The sequence below is a fragment of the Trachurus trachurus genome, assembly GCF_905171665.1.
Source record: "Trachurus trachurus genome assembly, chromosome: 6".
NCBI lineage: Eukaryota > Metazoa > Chordata > Actinopteri > Carangiformes > Carangidae > Trachurus > Trachurus trachurus.
In genome coordinates this window covers 4,283,874-4,296,276 of record NC_139897.1, presented here as the reverse complement: position 1 = coordinate 4,296,276, position 12,403 = coordinate 4,283,874, and the positions used below count along the sequence as shown (strand labels likewise).

General features: G+C 42.3%; 1 protein-coding gene across 2 annotated transcripts in view; it reads left to right on the top strand.

Moving 5' to 3' along the window:
* Window positions 1-10,974, top strand: part of tango6 (transport and golgi organization 6 homolog) — a 34,267-nt gene extending 23,293 nt beyond the window's left edge. For both annotated transcript variants that reach the window (XM_083973745.1, XM_083973746.1), the window contains exons 14-18: window positions 1,840-1,897; window positions 2,034-2,192; window positions 6,842-6,993; window positions 7,578-7,691; window positions 10,526-10,974. In XM_083973745.1, coding sequence (XP_083829871.1) covers window positions 1,840-1,897; window positions 2,034-2,192; window positions 6,842-6,993; window positions 7,578-7,691; window positions 10,526-10,702 — 660 coding nt within the window. In that variant the 3' untranslated portion in view covers window positions 10,703-10,974. The remainder of the gene's footprint in view (window positions 1-1,839; window positions 1,898-2,033; window positions 2,193-6,841; window positions 6,994-7,577; window positions 7,692-10,525) is intronic.
* Window positions 10,975-12,403: the final 1,429 nt, after the last annotated feature.

The window sequence follows — 12,403 nt, the reverse complement described above, 5'->3', positions numbered from 1 at the left end:
AGGGTTCCCTAACGTGTCCAGGACACTGGTGGAGAGCTTCAGAAAGACCTGGAATCAGCAGGTACAGTTGTTTCATAGAAAACAATAAGTAATGCACTCAACCGCCATGTCTTGCATGGTGTGCTTGCATGGAGGCCATGGCGGTTGAGTGCATTACTTATTGTTTTCTATGAAACAACTGTACCTGCTGATCCCAGGTCTTTCTGAAGCTCTCCACCAGTGGTCCTGGACTGTTAGGGAACCCTTCTGATTATTGTTTTGACTCTTCTGTCTGAAATCTTTGGTTGCGTAGGTCTTTAGACAGCTCTTAGACAGCTCTTTGCCATTGCCCATCATGCAATACTTATTGTCTGACACCTTGGTGGTGAGACACCTTTTTAAAAGGCATCAATCAGGACTAAACCAGCAGATATTACTTTGCACTGATAGGAGACAGGATTACATTCTAAATACTGACAAACTCCAGCTGCTTTCTTGGCTTTCCATACCTTTTTGCCCCTCCTTTTCTTCATGTGTTCAATACTTATTCCCTGTGTCATTTCACTTTATTACACATAACTTAATTTATGGACATTAATGTTTGGATTTCTTTGTATGTGTGCATTACTTGGGTTGATGCCGACATCTGGTGAAAATTTCATGTCAATAGCTCAATTAGAAATATATTTTCTGAGAAAAATGTTGACGTGTTCAATACTTATTTTCCCCGCTGTATGTCAAGTAATGTCAGTAAATTACAGGTTAACGCTTTTCTGTATTTTTCTGTCTGATTGGCTGACTATTTTACGAGTGATCAAATAAACATATATCAAAATTTTAGACAAACAACACCTAACGGTGAATCACGGTGGGCGGGGCTAGGTTAGTCCTGTGTTGTGACATCACAAAGTTACAGAAGTCCCAACGGCTGGTTTTAAGGCTCAGTTTGTGACTGAAACTTTGATACCGTCAAAGTATTAGTATAGAACCGAGACCTGCTTCATAATCACAAGATACATGGACGTCTACCATTATTCTTAATGGATCTTTAATATGAACATTTACCTTTATAGATGATGAGACCTTTTAATTATTAAATTCATGGCTATTGATGGTAAATTCCACTATACAGCCATGGTGGATTTTGCTTGGTTGAGGTAAAGGCTGTGTTGCTGAAGCTACCTTTCAGACACTGTGCTCTTGCAGAGTGTCCTGCATGTGTCCATCAGGACAGTGGAGGTGGAGGTTTTCTCTGGGCCTCCTGGGACATCCTGAGCCAGCATGTATAATAAATAAGGCGGTTGAACTCCCTTCCCCAGGGGGGCCAGGAGGAACAATGGTATATGCTCTGGGGACTTGTTAAGGTGGAATGTGCACGAAAGGATAAAAGCTCATCTCATATTCTCTGTAATTAGAAGCCCCCCACTGTGCGCACCTCAGATAACCTTCAACCCACACCGGTTACTGTCATTGATTTTTCTCATCTCTGTTTTTCACGGTTGGGTTGAGTTCTCCAATACTGTACAGGCCACCTTTCATATGTTCTATCATCACATCCCACACTTCACCCCACACTCCAGCCCATTGTTTTTACACTCCCCTTCCATTTTCCCCTCACCCACTCAAACCTTCAAGGGCCCTTAAAGCACACAGGACTGTTGTTTGATTTATTCCATTTGATCTTATTATTTTGGTCTTATTGTTTTTAATGTATTCTCTGTGCCAGTATTGATCCGCTTTTTCTTGTATTGGCAGGATCCATTTTTTCATGTTTTTTCTCAGAGCACTGGCAGAATATTCCCAGTGAGTAGAAACAGAAACGTAGGGTCATTACTGATGCAGCCTGTCTGTTTTCTCCAGCTCTTCTTAGAAAACCTGGAGCATGAGGACTCATTCATCTACCTGTCAGCTATTCAAGGTAATATAATGATGCCGTTTGGCCCAATGTGATACTAATATTGATTATTTTTCTTCTGATAATCGATCGACAGAGCTACATTAGACAGTGGTGAGTTCTCCTGAAGGCAGATGGACTAAGTGTAAACTGTCTTTAGGTCTTGCTGTACTGGCTGATTGCTACCCTGAGAAGATCTTGGAAAGGCTCCTGAAAGACTTTCAACATGGTCCCTCCCTGCCCACATCCAACCAGGAGCACTCCCTGGAAACCCGCCTCAAACTGGGAGAAGTCCTGATGAGGGCGAGCAGAGCTATGGGTAAGCAAAGAAAACAAAGAAGGTGCATCAAAAACTGACAGAGTAGAGAGAAAGTGTCTCATGGCGTTTTATGGTTTAAAATTGAAAAACTTTTGATTTCAGGCCATTTACATTTCACCTCCAAAACTTTTGACTGCAAAGTAAATAGTTCTACTTTTTCCTCATTTATCATTTTTGTATTGGCCATGAAATATTGTTTTGATTGCAGTGCTTTGAAATCTGTTATATATGAATGCAGCTTAAAGATAGAAACAGAAGGTTAGAAGCAACAAAGACTTATATTGTGTATGCTGTTACTCATCTGCAGATAGTCCCATTTTCACTACATATACATGAAAAGCAAAGGTATTAATGTTGGTAAAACATGATACATGTTGGTAAAACAAGCCGTAACTATGTCATGAAGATGCCTGCTGAAGAAACTGAGTATCACTGTCGCATTTTGTTTGCATTTGGTATAAAACATCAAATATTGATTTTAGAGGGGTTTTTACATGCCTGTTTCTTGGTACACATCCATCAGCCAGGCACAAAGATGTTGTTGCCATCATGACTGTATTGAGATCAAAGTAAACTGACTATCTAGCAATCTTTGCTATCACAGCTGTGGTTTTACTACTCCATCTCTGTGTAGATGGATGAACCGGATGAATCAGAACATGATTTCAACTACATCTACGAAACCCTCCAAGGCCAAAGTTACTGTTCCCATTTTGCAGCTCTGCACTGTCCTCACTGACCTTAAAGCAGAAGTAAGCGATCCGGTGGTTTTGGCTAACTTCTTGTCAGCCGATGGAGTTAGCAGTCCCCGCCCTCGTCCCTACGTCACCACATTCACGCGCATCCCTTGGCTGCACACACAGAGAGGACCGCCCCTTTATGCCGTTCTCTCTCCTCATTGGATAAAGGTTGTAGGATACAAGGAAAGTTTTCTCCTCGGCTTACAGCAGAGCAGAGTGACTGACAGACCCGTGTTTCAGACCAAACACTCTATAGAAGTGATTGTTGTTGGAAGATAGAACTATTTAAGACTTATATTAACATAAATATTCCACTTACTTCTGCTTTAAGATGCATTCTTCAAAATGTTCATTCATGTTAACAATGACTCAGTTGACTATAGGTCCTGTAGATGTGTCACACTGCAGTCACAACATGTATAGCTTATTTACATGGTGCAACTGCAGTGTCCTTCACCTTGTTTTTCAACAATGAACAGCGCTGGTAGACAAACTTAAGACAAACTTGAGCTGGTGACCATGTTCGAAGCATTTTGCAACCAGATCTACAGAAATGTGCACAGTTTAGGCTCTGAGTCTATAGATGTTTAGATTCTTTTCCATTGAACAGCACCAATAAGGAAGCATCTGAGAAGTGATCCTGCAGCGTGACGACCACAAGGAGCCCTGTAAAAGGGTTGTCATTAGTATATAACATGAAGAGATAGAAGGAACTGAGAAGTCCATAGAGGAACTATTGCAAAAGATACTGGAAACGTCTTCCTTGTAAATTTGGTACCTTGAAAAGTTGTGTGAGTGTGGAAAATTTCTGCTGTTTTAAAACAGCTATTTTTTTTTTTTCTGCCTCCAAACTGGACACAGACAAGAGCTTCAGCCATTGGTATCTATCTTCATAATATCAGGAGGTTATAATTTGTCCTCTGAGCAGCTCCATCTTCAGGGCAGATTGGAGGCTATAGTGACTTGCTATTGAAATTGTTGAAAGTGAAGAGATGGGCAGAGGCTAGCCGATTAGATGCTAACTTCAATAAAAGAAGAGTCAACATTGGTACTCAATGAAGTTTGATTATGAACCACAACATTTCCTTTCGATGGCGACCAGTAAGGAAAAAGCTGTTGATTCGATCTTTGGTTATGTTGCAATAGCAAAACTCGAAAATAACTCCTTAACAGGCAAGGAGGCGCCACACTGAATATTGATTAGATTCAGACTTAATCTGTTTGCTGTACTTTGTAAAGAGTCAGTTGATAATTAAAATGTCACTATTTCTGAAGGCATGTCTAAAACTTGCACAGAGCATGTAGTATGTTTACGTAGACAACCTAATGAGGTGTCAAATCAATTCATTCATGCACTTAAAATGTACACCATGTTGAGTGACGGGAGGCCCCATGTCTAAATGGTAAGCATGCAGTTATTTCATGGTGTTATTGAGACAAATGGCAGCTTGTTACTCATCTCAAGAGAAAAAATAATCACATTAAGAAGCTATTCAAAAAGAACTTGTTGCTATTTGTCCATAAACAGAAGTCAGATAACATCTGACCTTTGACCTGACAGCATTTAGCCAAAACAAATTGATAATAGTTTGTGAGTGGTAAGAATTGTAAGAATGTCAGTATATGTCTGTTTATTTTTGTGCTATACATGCTGACATATATTTGTCAGTGGTGCACAGATATCAGCATACAGTACAGCCGCTACACACACACACAAAGGCCACAGTGCAGACTTGTTTTCCATGCAGACCTCTGCTCAGAAGGGACCCTGTGTATCAGAACCTATCCCTGATAGAAAACCCTATTTGGGCTTCTTTCTTTTTCTTCTCCGTTCTTGTTTTATCTGCCAGATTGCCATCGTACCACTTCCCTGAAACAATCGGGGGGTTTATATCCTTGCTGAGAGATTGGATAGAACTTCAGTTTGCTGCACAGACATCCAGAGAGCCTCTGTGTTTGTGTGGAGCCCCCCAAGTGGCAAAGATTTGCCTTTTGCCAGGCTGTCATTTGTAAATAAGAGGGTTTTCTTAATTGACTCGCCTGGTCAAGTAAATGTTGAATAAATGATTGTTTGTCGCTGCTTTGGTTTGCTCCTAGTTGCCTTATTGCTCTTGCAGAGAAGCACTTGCAGGCTCCCTCACTTTGCAACAATGGGCAGAGGATTTATTGAAAGAAAAGATTTGTGCACCGAAGGACGTTTCCCAGACATAAAGTTTATTTACATATGCGGGAAGGAGCTGTATAGACTAAACACATAAAATCCTGACATTTGTGGAAGTGTTGCATCAGTGTGTTTTTGTGTGCGTGCGTATGTGAATGTGTGCAGGTTCCTGCTGACTCACACTCACTCAGACCTAATGAAAGAGAATCACTGTGTCTATTAGAGCCATGACATGTCCATTGGAGATAAATGTGTATGTGTGTGTCTCCCTCTCGAGTATCTGGCTCTGTGCGTGTTGTGGGTTTGAATCTTGTGATAGTGATGAAGTTCTTGGCGCTTGAACTGGCTGATCAGGACTGTGATTTCCAGACACATGGAGGTCAGGCAGGTCTTACTACTACTACTAGTCAGTCAGCTGGTTGTGTTGTCTCCATGGAGGCGTCTGGCTCTCCTCCCTGCTGCTTGGCAGCAGCAGCTGGAGTTAGCAGTTGGTTCTGTTCTTTGTGTGTCTGCCTGTGTTGCACACAAACTCAGCCTGTTAAACTGAATATGACTACACTGTAAACAACAATATCAGTCTTGTGTCAAGATGTGGAGTTAACAGGCTGGATTAAACTGAAAGCTTTTTCTTCTGGTGTCTGTGCTGCTTTCACTAAGCTCCTCTTGTGGTCCACTTTTCTCATACACACGCACACACACACACACACACACACACACACACACACACACACACACACACACACACACACACACACACACACACACACACACACACACACACAGGAATCCGCTAGAGTGTCTTTTTCTCTGAGCTGATCTGGGCTGTGGTTTCACTTTTGGATCCATCTGTTAACCTGTCCTCACTCCTCTTCACTAAAAAAGGTTTTACAGTACTCAGTAGGATCTTTGTTTATTCTGCATTTTTTAAATGATCCTTTCTTCTCTCTTGAATGGACATATTGTAGTGAAGGGCTCTGGTCTGAAGATGATGGCATCAGGAAAAATCACATAAACACAGGCTACGTAATTAGTGAACTCTTAATGCCATTATCTAGTAATGAAGGATAAATGAGTGGATATGACTGGTCACTTTGTAAGTTCATGTTGGAGACAGGAAGATTTGTAGGTCAAAATGACAAAACTAGAAAAAAGTGTCCCAGTCAGTGACACAAAGAGTAAAATATACATAAGAGGCTGTATCATTTCCCCCTCTATCTGTCTCCCCACTTCCTGTCTCTCTCCAACTTTCCTGTCCATGAAAAAAAGCCTACCAAAACCAGACAGAGCTGCTAGCATGGCTAAAGGCTCAGGAAGCACTAACCGTGTTTTACCAAATATGATGTGCATCAAGTCAGATCGTGCTGTTCGCATCCATAACTCTTTGCAGAGATATGTGGATGACTCATGTTATGTTTGTTTAAATTCATTGATATATTTAACTTTATATATTTAAAGTCCTTCAAATCAGATTGTTCATGAATTACTTTTTGGTGTTAAAGCCTGACAAATAATGTTTGCTTTTTCTGATAATAATCTTAGAGTTTATTTATAAAGACATACTGACATTTCCATATCTTATGTAACATGGTACAGCCTTAATGTGCTGATGATGGTCTATTTTTATTCCAGACGATGATATTAATCATATTATATATTATATTATTTAAACAGTTAGTTTTGTATTTATTCCACTGTAGCTGCATTTTCAGAACCTGAACAGTTTCCCTCCACTCTCTTCCTCCTTACAGGAGAGCTGGCACCCCACCTCGGCTTCCCTTTGGTTGGTGTCTTCCTGCAAGCAACCAGGAATCCAGACCAAACTGTCCGGGCCAGCAGTCTGTCCAACCTGGGGGAGCTGTGTCAGAGACTGGACTTTGCTGTTGGACCACTGGCTCAAGAGGTGAGAAGACAAAAGCAATCCACATCTCCAGCCAGCTCCAAGTCAATGCTCAAAGTAGTAATCACAAGTCCATAAACGTCTGTGTAGTGTTTCTGGACAATGCAGAGCTGACTGCTCCTCGGATGAGGACGACACCACCGCTGCTGAGTCACATTCATATAGAGCACGTGGAGGCTCATGTGGTGCAACACACAGTGAACAGCAACTTCTTAAGATTTAATTTGATTAGAATCACAAATTAGTAATATATATGTAAATAATCAAGTAAGTAGCCGCTGGACTTCAATGAGTAGTCGGCTGTTTGGCTGACAGTGGGTGCTTATTATCTCATAACCCAGATCCTGATGATTCCTAACCTTGAGATGATTTCCAACAGTTTTTTAATTTGTCACTTGTGTGTGTGTGTGTGTGTGTGTGTGTGTGTGTGTGTGTGTGTGTGTGTGTGTGTGTGTGTGTGTGTGTGTGTGTGTGTGTGTGTGTGTGTGTGTGTGTGTGTGTGTGTGTGTGTGTGTGTGTGTGTGTGTGTGTGTGTGTGTGTGTGTGTGTGTGTGTGTGTGTGTGTGTGTGTGTGTGTGTGTGTGTAGCTGAGCTCCTGTCTCACTGCTCTGATAAAGACAGAGAAGCAGGCGGAGGTGAGAAGAGCTGCTGTCCATGTGATCGTCCTGCTGCTGCGAGGCCTCAGCAACAAAACCACCCAGGTACACACACTTGAAACTGAGTATGTATTAAAGGATCATTTCCATTTTTTACAACCTGGACCTTATTTCTAGCATAAAATACGATCATTTACTCACCCAGACAAGTTTGGTGTCATTTGGAGTCGTTTTGACGAAATTAGCCCCAGTGGAGCGGCGCGTATATCCGTATAATGCGAGAACACGGGGCAGCGCAATGCAGCCTCTAAATAACACATTATCCGCCGCAAAACTCGTTCATTTCGCCAATATGTTGTTATGATACACTAGTGCTATTCCCCTCTGAGTCCGGGGTTAGCTGTTATCAACATCCAGGGTCTGTAGGTTGACTACTGACCTCTGATCTGGATGATGTCATCTCCGACCGCTGCCCGGCTCATTCTGATAATAATCATTCCGCTTCGGCATTCAAGTCCATTTTTATCTCAACTAGCCGGAGCTTTAGTGAGTCCAGGTTGAGGAGAGGAAGCCTGTGGAAGCTGAACTTCATCCAGCTGCCTTTTTGTTCTGACAAGTCAGAAACACGCAGAAACGAACTGTAGCATTAGCGGTAGCAACAAGCCGTGCCGGGCAGCGGTCAAAGATGACATCATCCAGGTCAGAGGTCAATAGGTCAACCTACAGACCCCGGATGTTGATAACAGCTAACCCCGGACTCAGAGGGGAATAGCACTAGTCGTGTATCCTAACTAAATATTTGTGAAATGAACGAGTTTTGCGGCGGATAATGTGTTATTTAGAGGCTGCATTGCGCTGCCCCGAGTACTCGCATTATACGCTAGAAATAAGGTCTAGGTTGTAAAAAACGGAAATTATCCTTTAACCCCCATACACTTTGACATCATCCGTTTCACATGCCCTTTGCCTTGCCGTCAGTCATTTCCCCTTTGACCTTCAGGTTAAACTGAATCCATCCATTTTCCCAGAGTGTTTGTCCTCCCTGTCAGATCCTGTGGGCTTTTACAACTGGTATTATTCCATCTGTGTGTGTGTGTGTGTTGCAGGTTTTTGGTCATTAACCCGGGCAGTGTACAACTTAAAATGAGTGTAAATGTTACAACCACAGATGGGTTCTTATGTATTACAAACAGCCAGTCTACCAATGCCTCCGCTCAGCATTCAATAAGTGTAGTGTATTTAGGTCAGTAGTCACACCACGTCTGATTGAGAGGTCAGAGCAGGTGTGTGGATACATAATGATGAGCTTTATAATTGATCGAAGACACACAGTCACTGTTCTCCGTCACTATAACAAATGAAAACAGCCAAATATAACTTGGAGGAACTTTTCAAGACAAACTGTTGGAGGCATTTCTCTCTGTTCCCACTGCTCCTCAGGGATGGGTTAAATGCAGAGAAAGAATTTCACTGTACTAGCTGTATATGTGACAAATAAAGGACCTTTACCTTTACCTTTACCTTTACCTGTTCTGTCCCGTTCTTAAGGCTTTAATCCTCCTGCTCAGGTCCTCTAATCTAGTCCCACTTCACCTGTAGTCATCAGTAGAATTATACACTATATTAAATGTGTACAATGTTTTAAGTCTGTGACAATCTGGGAATTAACTAAATCAATTCTATAAACTCGTCCCGGTTTTATTATCAGTAGAAATCCATGTGATCATTGCAAATGTTTTTCAGTGTTTTCACTCATGAAATCACATTAGAAATGGAATCAGGTGCTCACATCCCGCGTACATCCCAAATTGGCACAGTGCGAAAACAGAAGTCTTTACTCACCTGTTTACCACCTGTCACCTTGCTGTCAGCAGCAACAGGTTTCACTTCTCTTAGACTGGACACTAGATTCACTGGAATCAGCACGTAGAAGAATCAATTCATTGTTAGTTTGAGTCTTTGAAAGTAGTAAATAATTTCACTGTCGCTCCCGTGGAGGCTGAGTTGAAACACACCTACATGTGAGCTGCTGGCTGCTGGCTCCAGTGTGATGTGGCTCTTGAGCCACTGCCACGACTGCAGTCAGTTGTCCAGCTGCTGGTCTCAGGCCAGGTCCTGTCATTACTGGAACAGCTGGAGCAGGGCAGCACCAGCTGCACCGGCCTGATGACACAGATTGAAGGAGCGCAGATGAGAGGGACAGAGCAGCGACCGGAGCACAATGCTGAGGTCACAGAGGAGAGGAGTTGGCCAGGTGTGGTGGAGGAGGAGGAGGAGGAGGAGGAGGAGGAGGCTGAAAGGCAAACAGAGGCAGAGCAGGAGTCAGGGAGTTCATCTATCCACTAAAAGTCTAAGAAATGTGATTCCTGAGGATAGATGCAGAGCATTTGCTATTGTGGTTATAAAAAGGATTGATTTGGCAACATTTAGTGTGCAAACAGTCATGAAGCTACTTTGTCAGAAATTCAACAAAAGCGCAGCTGGTGAAACTGATGGCAGCACAACCCAACAAACTCAGTGGCTTTTACACAAGTCAGTGATAATTATAATCACGACCAGAGTGATTCACCTGGCTCAGGTGTTAAAGGCATTGGAGGGTGGAGATACTGGAGGAGTTGGAGGTGCTGCAGTCAGTGCTAATCTCTCTTCTCTCTCTCTCTATTCTGCTTCAGAATAAAAGTCCCTCCAGGGTTTTTTGTCGTCAACATTTAAAGGCTTACAAATAAATGTATTTGGGAATCAATCTATCTTGAACTCTCTCTCAATAAAATATGTTGCATTAAACTGAATTTAGTTGTAAGTTAGTTGTATACGAAGTTGTGTCCATTGCGTAATTACCCACAAAGGTGAACATAGACAACACTGTGTCTGTTGGAAGCATCCGCCCCAGTCTGCAGACCAGTGTGAAGAAACCTCTGCCTCCGCTTCTCTGTCTGCAGGTTCTCAGGGATGTTCTGTTGGACCTGTACCGGGCTCTGAAGTGGGTCGTGCGTTCGGACCCAGATGACGTTGCCGTGCTGCATGCCCAGCTGGCCCTGGAGGAGCTGGATGACGTAATGAGGAGCTTCATCTTCCCTGAACAGAAGCTGGAGAAGAAGATCGTTGTCCTGCCGTAGAGCTCAGACTTTATTTCTGCTGCGTCTTTGAACTTACAGAGAACTTTATTTTTATATGATCTGCTTCTAGGCAGTCCTGGCTCTGCCTCCATGTGATGTGGGTTTTGTGGTCAGACATCCACCAAACAGCAGCGATTCAGTCCTGCATACATGCAGACAGACACACCAAGTCTGTCCTTATTGAAGGAAACAGTGACCCTGCACCACTGTGTTCTCCTGTACCACCAACAGTCAGCCTCCAAAATAAAACTTTAAACCTGTATTCTTAACTATATGATGTATGTTATTTGCTGTCTTGAATACTCAGGATGCACTGCCCAATTCAGCCCCACAGCTTATTAGTGAGCACATATCAGACAATCAGGAAAACAGTTAAAGCTCCATATTTTCATTTTCTTCTGTGATTTATTCCAAGTGTTGGTCCAAAAGAAAATGTATTTGTGGTTGTAGGTAAAAACCATCTCAGTGTAATTTTACACCTCCCCTCTAAGGCTTCTCTCTGTAGCTCTAGTAACAACAAAGGCACTGAGCAAATCAGACTGGCCAACTGTTTTCTGAGTGATCTAATACAAATAGGGTTAGGTTGATATAAATACAGGTAAATAGTCAGGGAAACTGCGTTGTTGTGACATCACAAAGTGACAGCCTTGAGAAATGGTTTAATAGAGAACCTAAACCTGCTTTATTATCACGTTATCCATGGACCTCTACCTTTATAATGTATGGATATTTAATATAAACATCTACCTTTAGACTGTATGGAGCTTTAAGAGAGCAATATCATCTTAAAGGGATAGTTCAGGTGTTTCGATGTGGGGTTTGTGTGAGACAGTCGTTATACAAATGGCACATCACCTGCAGTAGCCCAGCTGTGTAGCTTTGTACAGGGTCACAAGAAACACTTTTCAGACACCAGAGTCAATCCAGTATCTGTTATTACAATGTACAATATTGTCAGCAGTGTCTTTTGGTGCTACATCTTACAAAACCTAATGCTGCAATGTGGAATGCTTTGATTTAGAGACCTTTTGAATTTCTGAATTGATTAGAGTTGTCAGGGATTATAGGGAAACTGGACCCACAATGCAGACACAAACACAAACCGGTGCAGTGAAACAAAAGCTAATTTATTAAACTCATTCAGAACTTGCAGGTAAACCAGGCTGGAACACAGGAACATAGAGCACAGGGACAAATGCAGACGATCCAACAAAAGACAATGGGAAAACAGAGTTTGATACACAAGGGAATGAGAAACAGGTGTGGTGATCAAACACAGGTGAGACAAATGAGGTTATCACAGGAGGGAGCACACAGGAAGACAGCATACTGAACTTCAAAACACACAGGGAATGTGAGACACAAACCATGACAAGACATTTAATATCTTAAATGAACATCCACCAGGCTTCATCTCATCATATCCTGCTGTGAGAAATCAGCCAATAAAAACGCACATGTATCAGTAACAGCAGTGGTATTAAAAAGTAGGGCAGCCGAGCAGTGTTGTACTGTGATGTAGACAAAGAGAAAGTGGTCTGAAGCTGAAGGACAAAAAAATGTCTTTTTTTACTGTAAAACGGTGGATGACAAGGAGCAGGCGGACGAAAGGACATTAGAGTCAGTGAGCTCCACCTCCCACTGTAGGTGAAGTTACACAGGGAGGAGCTGAGGACATTCACCCGGAGAGCAACGCTCACA